This window comes from Balaenoptera acutorostrata, chromosome 8, assembly GCF_949987535.1.
Source record: "Balaenoptera acutorostrata chromosome 8, mBalAcu1.1, whole genome shotgun sequence".
Taxonomy (NCBI): domain Eukaryota; kingdom Metazoa; phylum Chordata; class Mammalia; order Artiodactyla; family Balaenopteridae; genus Balaenoptera; species Balaenoptera acutorostrata.
In genome coordinates, this window is record NC_080071.1 from 61,614,225 (window position 1) to 61,639,507 (window position 25,283).

Consider the following 25,283-nt stretch of genomic DNA (forward strand, 5'->3'; position numbering starts at 1 on the left):
ATTTGTTAGGACATTATCACTGTTGTTGCTTTTCTAAGTGTTATGTACGTATGTATGTATAGACAGTAAGATTTTTTTTCCCCTCACACTTTTTGTTAGTCATAGTTTTTCAGTGGTTTCCTAAAGGTACTATTCTTGTCATTTGATGAGGGTTTTTAAAATCATTATTATAAACTTCATGAAATGCTATGGACATTAAAGCATTAGCAATTATGTGGCCAAATTACTTCATTTTACACCATGGTACATTGTGTAGCTTATCTAACATCATATATCTTGTAAGAAATTAGTTAAAACTGTCCAACAGCCTGAATTATCTCAAAGAGTGAAGGATTCTTTTTCTCCAAGCTATATCAATAGTGAAAAACATTTTTGGTTAATGGCTGAAGAAATATTTTCTGCATTTTGCTTAAAAATATTGTTTAGTAGTCCTTCTTACTTTTTTTTTTTTAATTATTTATTTATTTATTTGTTTGTTTTTGGCTGTGTTGGGTCTTCGTTTCTGTGCGAGGGCTTTCTCTAGTTGCGGCAAGCGGGGGCCACTCTTCATCGCGGTGCACGGGCCTCTCACTATCACAGCCTCTCTTGTTGCGGAGCACAGGCTCCAGACGCGCAGGCTCAGTAGTTGTGGCTCACGGGCCCAGTTGCTCCGCGGCATGTGGGATCTTCCCAGACCAGGGCTTGAACCCGTGTCCCCTGCATTGGCAGGCGGATTCTCAACCACTGCGCCACCAGGGAAGCCCCTTTCTTACTTTTTGAATTTCCATTTAAAGGTATTTTTCTTATAGACATTTTTTAGATTTGACCAAAATCTATTAGTTGGACAAATTTCAATACTGCATTAAACTTTTATCTCCTGATATGGGCCTGACTGCATTGTACTAATTCTGAATTTTTCCTTTCATTAACAACATTATATGCTGTATTCATTTTATTTGTAAAAAAATGCTATAGCTAGACTTTATGTTCCTACTTTTATTTGTAGGGATATTTTGATGAGGAAATATCTAGGCTAGAAGAAAATTCATAAGCATAGGCATTTTCGTTATTTTTAGGGGAAATTGTAGATAATGTATTGTTTGGAATCAGAATATCTCTTTTTGTTATGGCTCAAAGGATACCTACAACAGTATGTTGATACCTTCCTTTTGTTAAATGTATTCTTGCCAGGTGAAATGTTTAGTCTAATTAGGAGGAAAAAGATCTCTATTCCACATCTCTGCTCTTATTCCCTATAAGGGAGAAACATACATGGAATCAATTCTAGGTCTAAATGCATTTCAGTTTAAGAGATCACAGTTAAAAAATTTCTCTGGGTATAGAAAAAGCTTTTCTTCTAGTTGAGGGATACTCACAAGGTTGTGGATAGATACTATCAATTTATTTACATGATTTGTTTATACCTTGCCTTATTTCGGGAAGAATTTAAGACAGCTTACAAAAATACTTAAAAATATATTAGCAAGGTGGAAGTTAAAATTGGGAGCTAAAGAATAAAGAACAAGAATGGAACCATAAAATGGAAGTAAGAAATGTATATCTGAATGAGCGATATGTGTGTGTGAATTTCTACATGCAGAAAATAGGAGATTCATACCGTGGCTACTGTGTAAGTGAGACTGAATTAGAAAGTGTCCTAACATTTCACAAGCAGCAAACACAGAGTGTTTGGGGGACCCGCCAATCTCCAAGCCCAGCCAAGCCAGCTACACGCTTGATGTGGAAATCCCAGTATGTCCCATATGATGGAATCCCATTTGTCAATGCAGGTACTTTTTTTAAAGATTTATTTTAAAAAGTTCAGCAGCAGCCATGATCCATTGTGAAAATGTGGTTTTCCTAAGGTGATAACATTTTCATTTTGGTAGATGACAACTGACTGTTAATTGTTGAAAATGCGTATTAAACTAAAAAGAAAACTTATAGTAAATATAACGAATTATTTTATGTTGTAAAATTGTATTTTAGTATATTAGGGTAAATAAATAATACTTCATACTGAAAAATAGAAAGTAAAAAATATTTAAATTCCGGGTAGACCTATTTAATAAAAATCAAACCATAGAGCAATTTTATTATTTTAAATGTGTATAGCTGGTTGGGTTTTTTTTTTTTTTTCCATCCAATCCTGATAGTCTCTCCTTCTCTCTTGATTTGTCTTTTGGGAAAAAAATCGGTGTCCATTTTATATAGTGTATAACTCAGGAGTTACTGTATAGAACTGGTATACAATCTGGAGTTATTATATAGAATTCTAATATTAGGGTTCTCAAGTATCAGGTATGTTACATACAGCATTCTCAAACACTGGGCTAGTGTTTACTAAAGCAGTAGAGTTTCAAACAATTCCCAGAGGTTCACCCTAGGACTAGTCAGACCTCAAAGAACCTAAGAATAAGTGATTTATTTCAGAAATATGGGGGCATTGATTCCACTGGAAGAGTTACAGCCTCATCCTGGACCTCTGAGGGTAAAGAGAACTACTTAGAGGAAGCTGAGATAAATGTAACCGCTTCTGCCCAGGTTTTATTCTCCTCCCCAGTTCAAATCCCTTCTTAACTCTCCTCAGGCAGCTACTACATGAATTTGGTGTGTATTTTTATACTTTATCATACATGTTTGTATTTATAATAATATATTTTATTGTTTTGAACATTTTAAAGTATATGTAAGTAATAAACTATAGATATTCTTAGGTAAATTTTTCACTCATTCTTATTTTTGAAATCTATCCATATTGATAATTATAAATTCTAGTTAACCCAATTTAATTATTATATAATTTAACATTATATAATAATCTATTACTTAAATTTGGTCATTCCAACATATGACCAAACTACAATTATTTTTCTACTAATGATCATTTAGGTTGTTTCCAGTTTTTCAATATTACAAAAAATTCTATGGTCTAACCTCCATGATACATGTTTTCTGTTGGAAGGTTGTAAGTAGTTTACTAGAGTGTGTGCATTAAAATGGAATTACTTTACAAGATTATCTCAAGTTGCTCTCTGAGGTGGTGTTCAGGTCCAAAATCTCTTCTCTAAACTTTTTTTTCCCAAATGTATTTCAGAATTCTGTATTTTTGGACTGTAATATGGTAATATTACAGAATACTCCTAGCAAGTATTCTATAGACAATATCACATAATCAAACACAGTAATTCATTATGCATAGCCACACTAAAAGGAATAAAGACTATAAATAGCCTCATAAAGTTCAGGTCAGGTTTTGCAGCCAAATGTATTCCAAAAAATTTTGTTTTCCATGCTTTTTAAATATGAGAATCATACGTGAGGGATTGACAACCTGTATCAATTTTTAGTCCTTTGAGCAATGTATGAAAATTTCCCTTTCCCACATTCACTCTATGATTTGACATTGTCAGATTTAAAAAAATCTTTATGCTATGGGAATTTTCATATGCATATCAAAGTAGAGGTAATAATGTATGAAATCTCATAACTCTGTGTATGCATCATCCAGCTTCAACAAGTATCAGCATGTGGTCAATCTTGTGTCATTTATACCCCTACCCATTTCTTCAGGAAATTCCAGATATCATTTCATCTATAATTACTAAAGATGATTTTACAGGAAATTCCAGATATCGTTTCATCTATAATTACTAAAGTATATAATAGGTATTAAAGTATATATCTGAAATATAAGGATATCCCATTATCCCACTTAAAAGGAATTAACAGTAATTTCTTTTTTTTTTTTTAATGTTTTAATTTTTAATTTTTTGGCCACGCTGCATGGCATGTGGGATCTTAGTTCCCCAACGCCCCCTGCAGTGGAAACATGGAGCGTTAACCACTGGACCACCAAGGAAGTCCAAACAGTAATTTCTTAATATCATAAGTTGTCCATTGTTCACATTTCTCCACTTATCATAATTCTTTTTGCAGAGGTTTGTATAAATTCACATGCAAACCAAGTTTATGGATCAAATTTGGTTAAGTTTCTTCTCATCTAAAAATTTCTCTCCTCTTTTCCCCCAGGTAGTTTGTCCTGTACACTTTGCCATATTCGGGATTTTGCTGATTCTATCTCTGGTGTTTTTTAACATGTTCTTTTATCTCCTGTATTTCCTGTAATCTGTTAGATGTTTGAGTTTGATTAAATGAAGATTTAATCTTGATTAAAGTATTTTGTGAGAATACTTCATAGGTGTGCTGTGTACTTCTTATCATTACCTATGTAGCATTTTTAACTGTAAGATTGATCGGTGGATTCAGTTGTTTTAGAGTATTGTCAAATTTTTTATGTTTACCAATTTGAAGAGTGAGAGAGTATCTTACTATTGTTTTATTTTTTTAAATTAATTAATTAATTTAGTAATTTTTGGCTGTGTTGAGTCTTTGTTGCTGCACATGGGCTTTCTGTAGTTGCGGTGAGCGGGGGCTACTCTTCGTTGTGGTGTGCGGGCTTCTCATTGCGGTGGCTTCTTGTTGTGGAGCACGGGCTCTAGGCGTGCGGGCTTCAGTAGTTGTGGCTCGCAGGCTCTAGAGCACAGGCTCAGTAGTTGTGGCGCACGGGCTTAGTTGCTCTGCGGCATGTGAGATCTTCCTGGACCAGGACTCGAACCCGTGTCTCCTGCATTGGCATGTGGACTCTTAACCACTGCGCCACCAGAGAAGTCCTTAGTGTTGTTTCAACTTGCGTTTTCCTGTTTACTAGTGAAGTTGAGCGTCTTTTTATTGTTTATCTAATATCCTTTTGTTTTCTTTCTGAATTGCCTGTGCATAGTCTTTGCCCATTTTTCTGTTTGGTAGTTAGTTTTTATTTTTATTTTAAAATTATTTATGGTTCTTTATATTCTGCATATTAATTCTTTGTTTTATGTATTATAAAATACTGTTTCTCAAACTGATTTTCCTTTTACCATCATTTAGAAGAAGTTAGTTCAGCCTTATCAACATTTTAATTCATGATTGGTGTTTTTCGGGGTTTTATTTTTAATGTATATTTATTTATTTAATTGGCTGCATTGGGTCTTAGTTGTGGCACATGGGATCTTTCTTGCGGCACGCGGGCTGTTCGTTGCGGCACGTGGGCTTCTCTCTAGTTGTGCCGTGCAGGCTCTAGAGCGTGTAGGCTCAGTGGTTGCGGTTCGTGGGCGCTCTGGTTGTGATGCGTGGACTCTAGAGCACGTGAGCTCTAGAACGCGTGGGTTCTGTCGTTGCTTGCCCTGCGACATGTGAGATCTTAGTTCCCCGACCAGCGATCGAACCTGTGTCCCCTGCATTGGAAGGTGGATTCTATCACTGGACCATCAGGGAAGTCCCTGGGGTTTTGGGTTTTATATTTGAAAAGTTTGCTGTACCCTACATAGATTAGGATATCCAACTTAAAATCTTAAATTGTATAGTTTTCACATCTGCTTATTTGTGTTATCTATGGCACTGTAACAAATTACCCCAAATGTGGTGGTTGAAAACAACAAACATTTATTGTCTCACAGTTTCTATGGGTCAGGAATCCAAGAGCAGCTTAACAAGGTGGTTCTGCCCCAGGTTCTCTCACAAGACTGCAATTAAGATGTTGGCTGGATCTGCCGTCGTCTCAGAACTTGACTGGGGGAGGATCTGCTTCCACGCTTACTCATGTGGCTGTTGGCAGGCCTTATTCCTTGCCAGGTGGGCCTCTTCACAGAGCTGTCTCACCACATGATATCTTATTTCACCTGGAGAGAGCAATCCAAGCAAGAGCAAGAAAGTACCCAAGATGGAAGTCACAGTCTTTTTATAACCTAATATCAAAAATAACATCCTGTCACTTCTGCCATGTTCAGTAGAAGTAAGTTAGTAAGTCTAGCTCATGCTCAAGGGGAGGGGATTACCAAGGACATGAGTACTAAGAGGCAGGGATCATTGGGAGCCATCTTAGAGGCTGGTAATCACATTATTCTAACAGCTCAAATAGAAATAAGGAAATAAGTAATTATAAAAGGAAGTAAAATTTTAAATGATATTAATATTTACTAACAAATGTAGCATTTGCTAATTTCTACTTATAAAGTAGTAAATTTTATTATTAAAAACCATGCATATGTAAATACCAGTTGACAGTCAGTAAATGTGGTATTTGCTAATTTCCTTACCATAATGTGGTACATTTGGTAACTATTACAATAAACTTTTAAATTTATGTGTTTGTACATCTTAGTAAGTCTTACTGATGTTTTCTTTCCTTAAGGTTGTATAATTGGAAGTATAGATTTTGTCATTGCCACCACCAAGTTATTTTTAATCTAGTATCCAGAACAGATGGATACTTGAATTAAATATCAATAGTTGGTTTTGGCCCACAGGGAGTAGAGCTGTGGTAATGGAGTGTCAGTATGGGCCAAGAAGAAAAGGTTTCCAGTTAAAAAAAATCAGTGAGCAGGAAAGCAGGTCTTGTCAGCTCTACAAAGCTACTTGTCCAGCCCGGTAAGCTTTATTTTCTTTTATTTCTTTTTTATTAAGTACTTATTTTTGAATAGCTAATATGCACATTTTTATTAAGTTTAAGCAGTGCCAAAAGCATACAGTGAAATCTGTTTCCTCTTATCCCTGCTTCCTATGTCCCACTTTAGGGCAACAACTCTTACCAGTTTCTTGAGTAACCTTGCAGAGATATTCTGTGTATATGCATATAGGTATACACTCTACCGTCATAAATGTTGAAGATCTCAGTAAAGATTACTAATATTTTCTTTCCTTAAATTTGGGTAGTAGCATACCTTCTTTCCGGCTATGAATTCACATTGATATATTTCCATTCTGAATGCCTATTGTAGTTATTTGCTGCACAGCTATTATGCTTCATACTAGTGTGAATGTAGAGATATATACTACTCTACATTTAAAAAAAAAATTTTATTGAAGTATAGTTGATTTACAATGTTGTGTTAATTTCTGCTGTACAGCAAAGTGATTCAGTTATACGTATAAATATTCTTCTTCATATTCTTTTCCATTATGGTTTATCACAGGATATTGATATAGTTCCCTGTGCTATACAGTAAGACCTTGTTTTACTCTATTTTTTTTTTCATTCCCAGTATATCTCAAAGTTGGCTCCATGTCTGTATTTAAATGAACCGATTACTTCTTTTTATTGATTGATCAACTGATTTTAAAAAGTGAGATAAAATTGACATATAAATTATGTTATTTTCATGGTTCCTTTTTAATAGCCATATAATATTCCGTTTATAGATGAATTATCATTTACTTAATTAGTCCTCCAACAATGGACCTGTAGGCTCTGGAAAATATTCTTTATTATTATATACAAAGCTGCAACTAATAACATTGTACCTATTTGTACACTTGTGTAATTATATTGATGGAATAAATTCCTTGAAATGAAATTGCTAGGGCAAGTGTTGTGTTCTTTTTAAATGTTGACAGGTGTTGCAGAGTTGCTTTGTAGAGTGATTTTACCAATTATATTCATACCAGAAATGTAGAAGACCAACACAGTAAGTTTTAGGTAGAATAGGACTACTGAGTAGTCATTGCTCTGGCTGAGAATGAATAATGTGCACCAATAAAAGATTTTTGTAATGTACTTTACTAATATTCTTTTTTCACACATTGAAAGTATTTTAAATCATAAGATAAAATTTTAAAATAACACGTAAAGGTTGGATTTAGTTGAGCTTTGAAACATTTTATTTTAGCATTACATCTCATATCACAAACCTCAGCATTCTCAAGAAGTTTTTAAAGCCAGTTAAGAAGGCTTTTCATGTTTAATGTGATAATGTTAACTTGAGACAATATTTAAACCTGATCATTAAACAAAACTTTGCTTTTAAATGTAAGCAGTGTAGACCATTAAACAAAACATTGCTTTTAAATATGAGCAATGTAGAACTTTAGTTATAACTTGGGAGAAAATCTCTATACGTGAAGAGATAATTTTATTCTCTGTCATTCTATAAGTACTTTTTGAGTATCTGCTCTGTGCCCAGCAACAACATTGGGTGCCATGGGAAGGAGGGGAGACTAAAAGAGGTATATGATTTTACTTAATCATGGGAAACTTAAAATATTGTTGGGGTAGATCAGGAAACAACAAACTATAAGAGAACATAATAGTATTGTATATAATGTTAAATGTGTGGATTACCTGTCTTCAGAGAAGGAATATATCCTAGCAAACTCATAAACAGGAAAGAAAATGGAACTTAACTTGGATACTGAAGTTTAGATTGAATTTGGTAGGCAGAGAATTAGAAGGAAGATATCGTAGGGTAGGAGAATGATATAAAGAAAGATATAGCATGATTGTATATTTGGTATCAGAGGAGGAAGGAACATTGAGATGATAAACTTCACAGGAAAAGCAATTTTATATTTGAAGTGATGAAAAGATGGGTAAATAAATTAGAATCATATAGAGCGCCTTGAATGCTGCTAATAAATTTGTGCTTGATTAAAGAGCAGATAGATTCTTCAACAGAGAAGTACAAATGCAAAGAATTATTGTGGCATTGGTATATCTAGTGGATTTAAGAAATGGAAGGCTGGAGGCCTAGAGGCTCCAGAAGGCGGGTATTAAAGTAATCCAGGTGTGAGGTGTTCACAGCTTCCGGGAGAATGGAGAAGAGACAGATCCAGAAAAAAAAAAGTTAATATTCATAATATTTAGACATTTTTACTAAAGTAATGATTATTGTTAACTTGCTGAGTATTATACACTGAAAATATGGCATATCTTTCACATAATTATCTGAATGCTTTCTAGATTAATCGAATTTTCTCTAAACTTTAACGCTAAAGTAAACTTGTGGTTGATAAGTTAGTCTTGAGGTTATAGTATAATGAAAAAAATTCTTCTTTTTCTTATAAAAAGGATTTACATTAAAAAGGTACAGAAATTTCCTGAATATAGAGTTCCTACAGACCCCAAAATTGACAGGAAAATAATCCGAACGGAGCAGGAAAAAGCCTTTAACATGCTAAAGAAGAACTTGGTAGATGCTGGTGGTGTTCTTAGGTATGACATTTATATTGTTCTTTTATTTTACAAATTACTTCGCTCCATTTGGAAGAATTCTGTAATAAGAGAAATTATATTATGTTTTCCAATTATTAAGAAATGGTTTTTATAAGGTAGATAGATGTCTTATTAGTAGCTCTCTAGGTATTAAAATGATTTGCCACTGTGTAAGCCATTGAGTTTATTATCCAAATGTGGATAATTTTAACCAAAGAATTCTTTATACCATGTGGAAGTTTTTTCCCCAAATGATAAATACATATTTAGCAACACATTTTATTATTTATTTAGTATGTTTTTTCAGGTGCTTATTAGGAACTGAACTTACAGTTACCTACATATATTTTTTAAACCCATCTTTGATTACTTATGGCAGCCAGATATGAATTCTAAGCCCTATATAAAATTCCATTTTATATCTTTTATGCTTCAGGTTTTAAATAAGAAATATTAGCTTTCTTTCTTACTTTCCTTTATGTACTGGTCCAGGTGAAGAATTTATAAGGGGGTTAAGTGTATGGAATATAGTTTTTGTGTGATCTTTAGAAAAAGTTTCAGATATATGAAAAATACAGTCAATAATTAGACTCTTCAGTTTGGAGAACATTTTGTATAATTTTTAAGTAGGCTCCGTTTCATGCAGTATCAGACAGTGTAAGCATTTTGTATAAAGATATTTATTAAAACTGTATCCTATCAGATCAGTTCATTTTCCTAGAATCTGTTTTACTGCATGGCTGTAAGAAATCTGTGTTCACCTTTTAGTTGATTCTCTTGCTCATTGGGGCAAAAGGAGCTGGAGTGCTATGGGGGCAGTATGTTGAGTTCCTGTCTGAGAAGATTCTCTCACATAGCTCAATCTTCGTAGGCACTAAATTATATCCACTCTTTGGTTAGGAGGATTATACGTACAACACAGAAGTTGTAATTTGGGAACAAAATGGTAGAAGAATGGGAAAATACACAATTCAAAAGATGATGATTTTAAAATCTCATTATTTTGAGGTAAAGTTTACTTAATATGAAATTTTAAATACCATTTTCATGTATACCTAAATCTTGCACCCTCCTTAACTTTAAGGACATAGTAAAAGTCTATAAAGGATTATAAAGATTTTTATTTAATTGGGTATAAAGCCAATCTTAGAAGAGTTGAGAGGACATTTTAACTTTTATGTATATTTTGTTTTTATTTACTTAAAATTTTTAAATTTATATTTATTTAATATGATATAATCATATAATTTTTCTTAAAAGATGATTCCTTCTCCTGATGAGTATTAACATAAGTAACTATGATTCTTGCCTTTGTCTAGTAATATAATTTTAAATATTTTTTCTTGTCAGGTGGTATGTACAATTACCTACACAGCAAGCTCATCAGTATCATGAATTAGAGACTCCCTGCCTCCCTTTATCGCCTTCCTCTTTTCCTATGTCTTCTCTTGAAGAAGAGGAAACTGCAGTTAGAGATGAGAACTGTACATTACCCTCACGTCTACATCCTCAAGTAGCACATAAAATTCAAGAATTAGTATCACAGGGAATACAACAAGTGTATGCAGTAAGGAAACAGCTAAGGTACAGTAGAAACAAATTGTTCTTTTTCATTTTTCATTTCTGTTTGTTGGTTTAAGTAATACACTTAACATTATAGACATTTTCCAGGATATATGCTATCAGAGTAGATAAGGAATATAGTTTATTAATTTATTAAAATAATCTTATTTATGAACTGATCATTTTTCTGCAGATGCTTGGCAAGCCATAAGTAATGATTCGAATTACTCATTTGAGATATTCCATATTCAGATTTGGCAAATTGGACTATTTCTAAATGATACATACATTGAATTATGTACTAAATACCTTTACAGAAAAAAAATTTGTAGAAAAGATTTTAAAACGTGGGCCAAGATACTTGTTTTAACCTATTTGAAATGCAATTAAATTTTATTACAACAAAAGAATGTGGATAGTTTTTTTGTTTAATGAAATTTTATAGATAGTACTCTGGTCTAATTTTACTGATACTCAGGATATAATAATTATTATTATTATTATGTGGCACTTAGTATGTGTGTGCCAGCTATTGTGCTAAGCACTTATAGGCATGATCTCATTTATTCTTATGACTCATGAAGTTTGTGTATTTATCCTCATTCTGCAGATGAGGAAATGGAGACTGAGGGTGGTTAAAGATACACAGGCAGAACTGAAATCTAGGTCTGACTCTACAGCCTGTGCTCTCCAGCATGATTTCTGCTACTTAACTGACCTTATTCCTGCTGGTTATTGTGTAGTCTGATCTGAACAATGCAATGAGTATTTCCCAGGATTATTTCTTAATTAATACATGACTTTTCTATTTAGCAGCTTTCTTAGACATTTTATGTTTATTTCCATTGGGGCATTCTTAGAACAGAGCCAAAGTTTGGTAAGCCGTCCACTATTTTACTAAACCTATATTGTAAAAACAGAGGTATAATACAGCTCTTCAATATGGTCTACTGAATGTAATGCACAAAGAATATATATATTGAATTTTATCATTTCTTTTATATCTCTATTTTTTATAACCATCGTATGGCAATGCTGCCTTTTATTTCTGTCTTCTCATTTGTCTACTTGTAAAATTTGAGCAGACATATTTCATATATTAATTGATGACTTTTGAAAGCAATGAAACATGATGTTTATATGCATAACTTTGGTATAGGCCCAGTCTCTCTTACTAGCTAGGTGTATAACTTTGGGAAAATTATTGGTTTGGCCAAAAAGTTCATTCGAATTTTTCCCTAACAGCTTACAAAAACCCGAACGAACTTTTTGGCCAACGCAATACTTAACTTCTGTAGCCCTCAGTTCTCTCATCTGTAAAGTGGGAATGATAATTATACCTGCCTCACAGGATTATAGTATGAGTTAAAGGAGATACTAGATGTGAAGTGTTCAGTACAGTGCCTGGCATAGTAAGCACTCAAAAACATGTTATATTTAAATTGAAAATACTGATTTCGTTAAATTCATAAAAATATCAAAGCTCATTCTAAGATATATAGGTGTTTAACCAATGAAAATATTACATTTCTTTAATCTGCATGAATTCCATGACTTAATGTATGGGAAAAAAGTGGAAAAATATAAATTACTTATAAAGCTGTAAACCATACTTTACAGAAGTTTATACTAAAAGAGAATCTTTGTCATTTGATCTGAATTAGATTGCTAGATTGTTTATGTTTTTATTCTATTTTATATTCTCCATAGAAAATTTGTGGAAAGGGAACTGTTCAAACCTGACGAGGTACCTGAAAGACATAATTTATCCTTTTTTCCAACTGTAAATGATATAAAAAATCATATCCATGAGGTACAGAAATCCTTGAGAAATGGAGATAATGTATATAACTCAGAGATTATTCCAGCAACGGTATGATTACAACTGTAATTCCTTGTTTTATTACAACAATCTTTCTCAGCTGATGCATGATTGCTATTAGGCCATATAAGTAACTGTGATGTAAGGAAAAATAGTAGTATCTTTTTCTCAAAATGTGAACACTATGAACTCTCAGATGATGATTTGACTAAAATATTTTTTATTACTCTCACAAGAAGAAATAACAGCGAATTTCCAACCCTGACTATAATAACAATAGTAATCTTCACTTAAATATCAACACATATTATCTCTGTAAAAAGTATATCTTATTCATTTAACAGATAATTTATTGAGTACATACTGTGTATATCTCCACCTCTTTTTAAAATTTAAATAGAACAAGTTTAAATAGAATAGTTCAGACTTGAATACACAAAGTGATGATGTTGGTTCTATATGCCATCTATGGATATAAAGTTTACCTCATACTGTGATACTGTAGCTTTCTCCAGATAAGTGGCCATTTCTATGAAAATTTTGCCTAATCTGAAGAGATTAATGTAGTTACCCAGAAACTACTAATTGTAATACAAGCAGTGATTTTGGCATTAAAATCTCAAGTAGCAGTATCCTTTTCTCTATACATTTTTACTCTCTAAATTCAGTAACTGAATAGATTGAGATTTTTTAAAGCTAGAGCTACTATTCTTTTCTATCCAAAACTCAGTTATTCACTATCCAAAATTCAGGAACTAAAACAGATTTGGTTAGCAGTAGTCTTTGCCATCTACACTTGCTATCCACATTCTTGCTATCTGACCTTAGGAAGCTAATTTATTTGCATAGTTAAATATACTTAATGCTTTGAGAATGTGAACAAGTAAAGAGAGTAATTACAGAATAAAGCACATTTATACTATGACTGAATAAGATATGAGAGTTGCATTGCTGTTTTAAAATAGTTTTCAAAATAAATGCTTTGTTCATTTTACTGAAGTAAATGTTCCCATTTCAGCTTCAATGGACTACAGATAGTGGGAATATTCTCAGAGAGACTGTGACAGTTACACTTGCAGAAGGTAGGGTATCTTGAATACTTCTAAGATATAAAATCAAACAGTGTTAAAATTGGAAGACATTTAAGATGTTATCTAATTTATCTCGTCTAATTTATGGATAAGGAAACCATGTCCCAAAGAGGCAAGAGCAGCTATGTTAGGATTTATTAAAATACTTCCAGCTATTTAAATTTCCTCCTATATAATCAGCTTTTTTTTTTTTTTTGGTATGGTTTTTTTTGTATGGTTTGCTTTTTCTCATATGTTCTTACGCCTTTGCTCTCTCAATATTCCAAGCTTATTTCAACCCTTTTGTTCTCTCTTCTAGAAATGTCTTTGTCTAGAAATGTTTCTTCTAGAAATGTCTTTTCTCCTCTTCTGCAAGGCAAACTCCTCTCATTACTCACATAGCAATCTCTTTGGCTTTAAATGCTCTCTTAACTTCACCCCCTATGTAAAGATGGATATTCACTCTTTTGTATTTATCTTTGCATTTAACATGGTATCCTTTGTTTATGCATATGTATCTTTCATTATGATTTGAGAATCATATTTTATTCAAATTAATATACCTAGTTCTTAGCATAATGGCTTCTAAAAAGTTAACACCTAAATAGATGCTTTAGAATAAATTAATAATTATACACAGTACAATTTTTTTTATTCTTTGGCTTATTAACCTTTAAGAGTCACTTTGCCTATAAAATAACTCACAAAGTCTTTAGAATTATTCATTTGTTCTGTGTATATTAACTCAGTGTGATGAATGCTGAGCCTAAAAAAAAAGTAAGTTTCTTACTTCATTGAATTTAAAGGTTAGCAAGAGAAAAAGGCACTACAGTATATTCTAATGAATTACTCTTATGAATAGTGCCATGAGAGAACTGTGCCAAATTGTATGGGAACGGTGATAGAGACATGCAACTTAGTCTGGAGAGTAGGGAAGGGACACTTGAGAAAGTAACTTTTAAACTGAGAACTGAAGAATGAATAGGAATTTGCCAATCAAAGGAATAGCATGTTTGAAGGCTGAGCAAGAAAGTGCTTGCCGTTTCCAAGGAACTTAAGACAGCTAGTGTAAAGTATAGACAATGCTTAGAGATAAAACTGGTTAAACAAAACAGGTTTAGGAGGCCCTTTCAGCTGTCCAAGTGAAAGGTGATAGTGGTATAGATTACAGTTGGTGACATTTATACTAGAATTAGGCAGATTTAAGAGTTATTTTAAAAATTCAATTCAAAGGCCTTGGTTATTGATTGAATAGGTGTAGGAGGTAAAAGAGTGGGAATGATCTGGGATGACTCCTGAGTTTCTTCCATGAGCAACTGACTGACAGTGGCATTTACTGAGCTCAGCAACACTGGCATAAGAGTGGGGTATTGGTAGCAGGGGAGAGAAAAAGATCCTGAGATCAAGTTTGGAAAAGCGTGAGTACCAGAGTCATTTCAATGAGGTAGATTGGAAGGAACCCATATTGGCGTGGCTGAAGAGTGAATGGGAGATGAATAAAAAAGCAGAAACAGTGTGGACCACTTCTTCAAAAAGTTTGCTATGAAGGGAGTATGGGGTTGAGGCAAGGTACGTTAGGACAGGAGAGACCTGAAGAGATAGATGAAGATGAAGGTATTTGATAGGTTTGGTGATGGGAAGTTGAGTACATTTCTATGTGATAGCTTCTCTTTTCTCTTTAAGTAAGAGTGTTAAGAATGAGAAAAGATCACAGGAAGGTGACCAAGATTTGAGGAAAATGGAGATTTAACATCCTCCCTGATATAGAGTGAGAGAAACATTATAAGATTGTCATATACATGAAGGTCCTATTGAGGCTGATGATCAGGAATTGGTATTAGTAGTGGCAGCAAATTTCTTCTTCAGTGACAGTCAGCTTTACATGTATAGGCCCTGGAAGCCATTTTCATCCAGAATTAGGATTTTACCAGGGCGTTATGACCAAAGGACGGAGAGGAAAGGGAGTTTAAGGTATTTGCAAGAGAGTGACTAAAATTATAAGCCCAGGACTCTAAGCTGGATGGGGAGAGAATTTTATTAAGGAAGACAGTGATGGATCTGAAGAAAACTGAGGAATTAGTTAACTGGAGATCCACATGAAGTTGAAGCACAATTGTAGTAGAGTACCTGAGCAAAATCCCTGGAAGAATAGAGGTTGTGATCAGAGAATGGGATGTTTGAATTAGAGATTTTACATGTGGAATAGTCCCAGGTATAATCATAGTAGCGGGTAACTGCAGCATAGTGAGGTGGGACAATTAGAAATGAAGCAGCCAAGAAATGTGAGGGTACTGTTAATCCTTTGAGGAAAATTCTCTTATTATCCTGATTTTACACATGAGGAGACTGAAGTTTAGAAACTGAGTTAAATAGAATGTTGAAGGCTACAGAGAAAAGCCAGCACTTAAATCCATCCTTGTCTGACACCAGGACCATTTTTTCAAATTACTCGGTTACACGGGTGCGATATGTGGTATGGAAGCAATAAATAGTTGTTGATGATTGGTTTTAATTGGTTTTTGATTACCTTAAAGAGATGAGTATATTTGGGTTAACATATAAGAATTACATGAGAAGGACTCAAATTCCCTAAGGGCAATTACTTTAAAAATTGAGATATTTATTTAGAAAAGAAAAATTTTTACTCTTCTTCATTTATTCAAATATGAGTTATTGAAAGAAATTTAGTACTATTATTATTGAAGACCTGCTTTATGCCAGGCATTGTCCTAGGCACTAGGGCTATCAAAGATGAGTTAAGTTTGGTCTTTGTAACTGAGATATTCAATAGGTGTTCCACATCTGGAGAAGCTTAGGTCCAGCATTATAGCATGAAAAAAATGGACTAGATTAGAACTACAGGTATAGAATCTTTTAAGGAAAAAAACAGCTTCTTACATCCCTTCCTAGATATACTGAATTAAAATTACTGGAGGTTGAATCTAGGAACTTATTTTTTAAAGTTTAGTGATTCTGATGATCTACCAGGTTCTGGAAATAGTAGACTAGATAACTTCCTAAAGTCCTTTTCAAACCTTTGACCTTATTTCCTATTCCATTTCTGATAGTAAGGATTGTAATAAAGTATATCCTAGAAGCCATAAAAATTACTTTAATAGTTTATTTTTTATATAATTTAGGAAATTCACAAGGAGAAGCAATTTCCAGCAAAGTGGAAACAAATCAGACAAGGAGTTCTTTGTCTCCGGAGCCAGCGCACTTGCTGTCCTCACTTTCTTCATTTCAGCCAAAAATATTCACACAACTACAGGTAAGTATCCAGTGTAATAGCCAAATTTGGGGCCCTTATCGTTCTTCCTCAGTCTTCCCTCTTTTCTTAGGGATTTAACAGAAGTGTTATAGAATTATAAAGATGATCAAAGATGTTTTCATCATTAATTTTCTGACTTTTTTGTGTCTTGATTTAAGATGATAATTTAAACAATATGTTTTGGAAAAGTTTGAATTGACTATGCATGCGATAAAATTAGTTGTGCTAATTTTCCTTTGGTTCTTGTTTCTGTTCTCACTTAATATTTGTTAGTAACTATCCTCTTAGCTTTTATTCCAATTTTGTGTCAAAGGAGTAATATATTCGATAAGAAAAACATACATAGTAAATTCAAACATTTTGATGTAACTCTTTTTGGTTCAAAAGGGTTTGCAGTTGCAACCAAGATTCACTTCTTCTGATGGATCACCAGCTCTGATATCAGTAAATAATCACCCCTCCTCCAGTCCTTCAAGACTTCTGGATTCAATAGGAAGTGCTGTAATGAATAATAATTCTCTACTGCTTGGTCAAACTCATTGCCTTCAAACAGATACATGCCTAACCCAAAACAATAGTATTTCCTCTACCATGGGTAACCTTCCAGGACCAGATCAAAATCTGGTTGCAGTTGATCAGCTGGTGGAAGTTGGAGATGTTGAGGATACAGAGAATCTGGAAGGGAATGTTCATCGGATTCTGCTGGGAAATGTGCAGACCATTCCAATACAGATTATAGACAGCCACCCAGCTCTTAGTAAGTTAAAATCATATGATTTTATTTTTTTTAACCTTTATGGACTATCATCACTATTACACTAGAGAAAAAAAAACTGTCATTTCTACTCAGTGGGTTTATAATATATAAATAAATCAAGTAAAACCATGAGAAAAAGGGAAGAAATTTGGTGAGCATGAGTTTAATAACTTTTAAACTTTTTAATGTTTTTCTTTATCAAAATTATTCATTCACTAATTACCTAGTTTTATGTGGAAAGTCTGTGGTGATGTGAAATCAGGAAGGTCATTTTTGAATGCATGAAAAAAAATTAGAGAAACTCTAAAAGGAAAACTATGTAGTGTAAAGGTTATTATGGAAAAACTGATACACACACACAAAGAAAAATGGGATGAAGTTGGCAGATGTAAAGGTTAAAAGGAAGATTTTGAGTTATAGACTTAAATGTTGAGTTCTATAGAAATTGAAAGGGAACTAGTAAGACCTGGGGACTTGGTTTTAATCCAAGACTTTGTTGCCTTCACTTTGGAATGAACCCAGTCAACATAGTAATAAACTCTGTTAACTGCTACTTGACCTATGTCACTTCTTTTCACACAAATTGTTCTGGATTGGGCATTTTTGTGGGAAAAGATTTGCAGTTTGCTTTGAAGAACAAAAGTCTTCATAGAAATTATCCTTAGACCATATATTTTTCCCTGCATGTGTGAGATAATGCCTTCCAGAAAAAAATCATTGTCTTTTAAATGTATAGGAAGCATACTTTCAAGAAAATTTATCCAGAGGGCTGTGGCAGTTGTCTTTAGGAACTTTAGGAGAAGAGAGAGAAAAGGAATGTACATGAACTAATCCTCACAACTACTCCATGAAATAGCTAGTAGTGTCCCCATTCTGCAGATGGGGAGACCAAGGCTCTGGGAGGTTCAGTAATTGCCTAAAAATCACATGTAGTAAGTGACAGAGAGGGCATTTAAACCCGGATCTGTCTGCCTCCAAAGCTTCGTCCAGTTCTAAGATCTCTCCTCCCTCCATTGTGCCAAGGTTTTCTGGGAGCTCTAATTCAGATTGCCTTAAAGGAGACCCTCTTTGGATCTGAACTTGCATTATCTATCAAGTTAGATCATGATTTTAGGGACTACTTCACCTAAGTATGAATTCTCAGGATCACTCAAATGCATCCTCTACTGGTTTTCTCGATATGGTATAGGCTAAACTAACACACCTGTATGTGACAAGCATTAGGTGTGTTCAACACACTTTTCTGAGCAAGTATAGTCCCCTTAACCTTGGTTCTCCATAGCAACTGAAAAACTGATATTCCTGAGAAAGAGAGAAAGATTTTATCTTAGGTATCCCACCTGCCAGATCACAGTAGTGTTGCTGGTTTGCTACATTTACATTAATTTGGTCATAGGTACTTTGAAATCAGAATGGTAGTACATTCTGAAAGGTTTCCCATAAGCAAACACATAGCTCGTGCAGCTAAGTCAGAGCTATCGTTTAAGATGTTGCATATTTTTTCTGAAGTACTTAAGTAGTGCGGTTTCTTTAGGGAGAGAACATTGAGTGAGTATGGAGACCATATGAGAATGGTAACACATCAGTGGATTTGTAGTATATGTTTGGTGTTTGTAAAAAAAAATGATTTTCAAATAATGAGAGGCTTCCTGACTTTTAGTCACACATATTTTTAAAGACAGTCGAGTTTAAATATGAGATATTCCTCATAATTTTATCAAATTATGGACTGATTTTTGGTCAAAGAATCTTTTGAAGAGAATAACTTTGAAGTTTTCTTGGTCTCTTTTTTTTCCGTACTGAAGGAATTTAATATGAATGACTGTTAAGATGTCAGAAGCACTGAGATCTCAAATACACCAACTGATTTTCTAAATTACTTGATTCTTTTTCCAAACTACTGTGTTTTTTTTTTTGCCTTCTAAATTCATATAATTCTAAAGATTCCAGTGTTATAAATTATATTAACCCTTAGGGTTTTTCTTTCATGTTCGGTTTTAAAGTTGAAGAAAGTCCAGAAGGTGCCATTTCTGTGAACCAAGTTAAGCAAGAACCCAAAGAACCAGCATTATCTATGGAAGCAAAAAAAAAATTTGGACTGTAAGAAATTGTCTGCTACATAAATTATTGAAGCTTTTCAGAATTTACAACTCTGGTGACTTCTGATGTCATAAAAAAGAAGGTGAATATTATCAAAGTGCAGCATTGTGATAAGTGGACTGAAGACTGGTTTAATGAGCAGCTTTAATTTAAAACTGACATATTTGTTGCTAACTCCCTATTTTTACCTTAAGAGATATTTTATTCCTCTTATTTTGTATAATTCTTATGCTTTTTGATTATCTGATAAGGCCAGTATTTCAAAAGGTCATCTGAACTTATCCACTTATCTAATTCATCCTCTGGAAATATCTAATTTTGGTTCTTCAAAAAGAACAACAAAAAAAGTATGCGAGTTTGTGTGTGTGTGTGTGTGTGTGAGATGAATTTTTTTTGAGTTCTGAAAGAGTTATTCCCTCTTTAAAGTTGTGAAAAAATTTTTTAAATTGGCAGATGAGAGAATATCTGAGGTCTGTCTCATTTGGAAAGAAAAACAACAGATTTTACATCATAACATGAAGCCCAACATTCACATCTGTGAAAACTATATAGTTGCATTTTAGCTTCTTCTATTCTAATTTTTATACTTATAACTACAAACCAGTAGTATACCAATGGTCATCTAGTAGAAATTTACAGTGTCTTGGTAAGTACTGAGAGTTTTAACTTGAATCAGATAAGCAAGAGAAATAAATGTATTTTGCATGGATTTATACAGTATTGTAGTTAAAATACTACTTATGGGTTGAAAAATGTAGAAATTGAGAGAATTCAGAAAGAATAATAGAATTCCCTGGTGTTAACAGATAATTAGGGGAACTTTTTGATATCAGCAGAAGATTTTTTTTTTTTTCTTCCTATTTTGTATTGAAGATTCAGCTCTGGTTAGAAAAGAATTTGAGTTGTATTTATTTTTCTGTACCAGAGTTCTTAATGAATTGATGGTATTAGAATTTATAGTATTTAAAGGTAAAGATTTATAGTTGAAAATTTAATTCATATTTAAAACTTTAAAACAACTGGTGTGTTATATTTGCTTGTTGAATAAGCATATTTACTTCAAATACTGAATAAGTACTAATCAGTATATTCATTATAAGCTTCTCTTTTCCAGAAGGTTGGTAACCTAGAAATGTCAATTATAACTATCAAGAAATCACCTAAAGGCTTTTATTCCCCCTAGAGACCATATGTGGGTTTATTTAAATTTTTATTTAAAAATAAGAATTTCAAATGGATATTAATGTTTAATATTCAAAGCATGCAGAATATAATATGAAATTCAGCCTTAATACTTTACATGAATGTGAGTCTTTTTGTAAGTATATTTACTTCAAATTCTGAATAAGTACTAATCAGTATATTCATTATAAGCTACTGGTTTCTATAAGGCTGGTGAACTGGAAATGTCAATTATAGCTGTCAAGAAATCAACCTAAAGCCTTTTTTTCCCCCAGAGATCATTTGTAGGTATATTTAAATTTTTATTTAAAAGTAATAAGCATTTCCAATGGATATTAATGTTTAATATCAAAGCATGCAGAATATGAAATTTAACCTTAATACTTTATATAAATATGAGTCTTTTTGGCTTTTCTAAGTCCAATCTCCCATTCTTAATTCACTTTAATTGTTTCAGGTACACAACATGTATCTAAGTATAAAGCACTGTTATGTTAGAAACAGATGGAATTATAAAATTCCTTGCTCTTTATATTTATACCCTATTTAACATAAAATTTATTTGTACCTCTATTTAATGCAAAGTTAATATTCAGTTACATACATAATTTTTTAATAAGAATTGCTTTTATTTTTCCTAAGAATTGAAAATACTTGATGTCAGCATTTATAGAGACAGGCTGCCAAATTTATGTTATGCTAAGTTAAACACAACTCTTAGTTACCTCAAGCCCAGTTTTCTCTTAGTCTGTGTGTACTTAAAGGGTATAAGTCCAAATTAATTTATAGTTTAGTGTTGCACTGTGGGTAATATTCATTTCATTTGTTATTTCTAGTTTTTATGGAAACTTTTTTCAAGATTTTAAATAATAGATCTTCACCTTTCATTAATGACAATAGTTTATTATAGTTTATTGAACTATATTCCTTTGGAGACATTCCTTGCTTTTTGATGTTGAGTTGCTAAGGAGAAATGCTTGTTAAGATACAAACTCTAGTCAGTTACCTAGGAGGATGAGAGATGTCAGAGGATCCAGACTTTGGCACTTGATCAAGAACAAAACATAGTTTAAAAACATTTCTCACTTAATTCTATGTGAATGTCTCTTTTGATACTTTTTTTTATGAGGACAGAAAGTTGCAGTGACTCTTCCCCACAAACAAAAAGAATAAAAAAAGAGCATGAAGGTTTAAGTCCCTAATTGTATACTCTTTTGGTTTTTAGGTAGGAACTGGAACTATCAATATTTTCATGTAAGTATTTTAATGAGTAGCTCTTTAAAAATGGTTTCTAAATTAATTTTTAAAAATTAATTTGTCCTCCAAATGCATGTTCAGTCACAGTATATCGGTATTGTATTTTAAAGGTGCTTAGCATTGCTTTTTTAAAAGTATGTTTACATTTTTAAAATATTCAGTTAATTTAAAAACGCACAGGGTATTAAATACAGCGCATAAAGTTTTCAGTATCTGTATTTGGCATTCTCCTAACAGCTCTGCAGCAAAGTTTGACATATGTTCTTCTGTGTCATGTATTACAAGGTGTAATATCTGTAGTAGAAAGTTGGATGTTCAAAATAAGCAGTTAGAATTCATAATTACAGCTGAGCTTGTTTCTTTATTGTAGTTATCATTATAACTAAGCCTCCAAGTGAACACTGTATATACTACAGTGAATTATAAACACAGGCATGGTGGGTCCTTCCCTCAATATTGATTTTCTGTGTAAGCAGTTAACATACTTAAAAGAAAAAGCTTTTATGTTTTATACAAGGTAAATGTTTTCTAAAAGTCACAAAACTGATAGAAAATAGTCTTGGTGATATGGTCCTGCATTAGAGTTTCTAATCTTGAGGCCTACCAGCTTGTGTGTCATCTTTATATCCTGTCAAAATACATACTTAATCATGTGAATATGAGAAAGATGCAGTTTAATTTTGTACCAGGTTTTTTAAAAAATTAAATAATGTGTGTATATATGTGTGTGTGTATATATATATATATATATATATATATAGTAACTTAATGTTTACTGTCCTTGTTATAATGTAATTTTTTTCATTAAAAAATCCTGTGTTACTTTTTTCTTAAGCTTGTTAGTTTCCTTTTTATACTTTTCCTGAGTGTAGTGGTAATTTTGTTCATCTTGAAGATGCTGAATAAACACATTAGTACCTGAGAATTTTGGCTAGAGATTTATGTTCAATTTGGAACCTGAATGTTTTTAAGCATAACTACCAGTAACTCCTGTTATCATCATGTTTGGGGATATATATGCATTCAGTGCTCTCAACTCAGCCAACTATCAACATTTTAAAACAATGCGTTTAATAGGGTGTAAGTAATTCTTCCCCCCCCACACCGCCCCACATTTTGGCATTATAACATCTTCAAGTACAGTTTTATATTTTTGTGATTTTGTGTCACATACTTTTGAAAGTCACAAAATCATTAATTTTTTCCCTCTTTGCTTTTTTTTTTCCCTTTATTCCACTCTACCTATTTTTCAGGACCATAGAATCTCTTACTCTCTCTCCAGAGGGGGACTGCATCGTCTCTTCCCCATCAACTGATTAGGCTTTAGACATCTTAAATGGTGTATTATTTTTATCTAAATATCTGTAATTCTACTCATTTAACATAATGGTAATGGCAAAGCCTAGTATACTTTTGCCACATACATGTTAGCTATGAATTCTGTTGTTGAATAATATAATATTCATTGCCGACTGAATTCTTAAAACTTAAGGAATAAACTCAGAATTTTTAAAAAATTGCATTTGTTAATGAACCCTAAATTGATTCATGAGAAAAATAAACTGTATGATTAATATGGAAAACCTTTGAGAATGTGATATGGGTGTAAGAGTGCAGGGGAGATGTTGCTTAATGGTACAAACTTGCAACTAGTAGATACATAATTCCTGGAGATCTGATGTACTGCATGGTGATTATAGTCAACAATACTGTATTATAAACATCAAAGTTGCTCAGAGACTAGATCTTAATTGTTCTCACTACAAAAAAGAAATAATTATGTGACATGATAGAGGTGTTAGCTAAAGCTACAGTGGTAATCGTATTGCAATATATAAATTACCCAGTTAACACATTGTACACCTTAAATGTTATATGTCAATTATATCTCAATTAACAAAAGAATTCTAAAACCAGAGGAGAGAATGGGAGTTAGATACCAGCAGAGTTTTAATTTTTAAATATCTCTATTTAAGTATATAATTGACATAAAATAAACTGCACATATTTATAGTATACAATTTGGTAAGTTTTGATGTATGTATATGTGTATGAAACCATCACCACAGTCAAATAATGGACATATCTATCACCCCCAGAAGATTCCTGGTGCCCCTTTGTAATCCATTCCCACTTCTTCCTGCCTCCACCCTTACCCCACCATCCCCAAACAACTACTGAACTGCTTTCTGTCACTAGAGGTCAATTTATTATGTCTACAATTTTATAAAAATGAAATCATATAGTATGAGCCTTTTTAAAATCTGACTTTGGTCACTCAGCATAGTTATTCTGATATTCATCTATGTCACAAGATATATGAATAGTTCATTCCTTTTTACTGTTGAGTAGTCCATTGTATGAATATACCATAATTTGTTTATCCATTCAGCTTTTGATGGACATTGGGTTGTTTATATTTCTTGGCAATTACAAATAAAGCTGCTATGAACATTTGTGTAAGTCTTTGTATGGACATATGCTTTCATTTCTCTTGGGTAAATATAGGAGTAGAATGGTTGGGTCATATGGTAGGTATAAATTTAACTTTTTAAGAAACTCTCAAATGATCTTCCAAAGTGATTGTACCATTTTACAGTCCAGTCAGCAGTGTATGAGAGTTCCAGGTGCTCTATATTATAGGCAACACTTGGTATGGACAAGCTTTTAAATTTTAGGCATTATAATAGGTGTGTAGTAGTAGCTCATTGTGGTTTTAATTTCCATTTCTCTAATAACCAGTATTGTTGAGCATCTTTTCATGTTTCATTTGCCATCTGTATTTCTTCTTTAAGTGTCTGTTTGAATCTTTCACCTATTTTTAAATTTAATTGTTGTTTTCTCATTATAGAGGTTTAAAAAGTATATTCTAGATACAAGTATTAGAAATGTGATTTACAAATATTTTCACCTGATCTGTAGCTTATCTTTTCACTCTCATAACAGAATCTTTCAAAGGACAGAAGTTCTTAATTTTGATAACATCTAATTTATCTTTTTTTCTTTAAGGATGCTATTTTCATGTTGTATCAAAGAGATCTTTGCCTAGCCCAAGGTTTTCTTGTTTTCTTCTGCAAGTTTTATAACTTTAGGTTTACATTTAGATCCATGATCCATTTTGAATTAATTTTTGTGTACATAGGGCAAGGCATAGATTAACTGTTTTTGGCATATGAATATCCGTTTGTTCCAGCATCATTTTTTGAAAGAACTTATACTTTCTCCATTGTATTGAATTTATACCGTTGATGAAAAAT

The 25,283-nt window shown here is 32.8% G+C and overlaps 1 protein-coding gene across 1 annotated transcript in view; it reads left to right on the top strand.

Moving 5' to 3' along the window:
- CARF (calcium responsive transcription factor) overlaps positions 1 to 20,530 on the top strand; it is a 44,219-nt gene extending 23,689 nt beyond the window's left edge. The window contains 10 exon segments of the mRNA XM_057551270.1: positions 1,580 to 1,769; positions 6,324 to 6,444; positions 8,861 to 9,004; positions 10,355 to 10,588; positions 12,278 to 12,440; positions 13,408 to 13,471; positions 16,600 to 16,730; positions 17,118 to 17,487; positions 19,491 to 19,570; positions 19,572 to 20,530. Of these exon segments, the coding sequence (XP_057407253.1) occupies positions 1,580 to 1,769; positions 6,324 to 6,444; positions 8,861 to 9,004; positions 10,355 to 10,588; positions 12,278 to 12,440; positions 13,408 to 13,471; positions 16,600 to 16,730; positions 17,118 to 17,487; positions 19,491 to 19,570; positions 19,572 to 19,610 (1,536 nt within the window). The 3' untranslated portion in view covers positions 19,611 to 20,530.
- Positions 20,531 to 25,283: the final 4,753 nt, after the last annotated feature.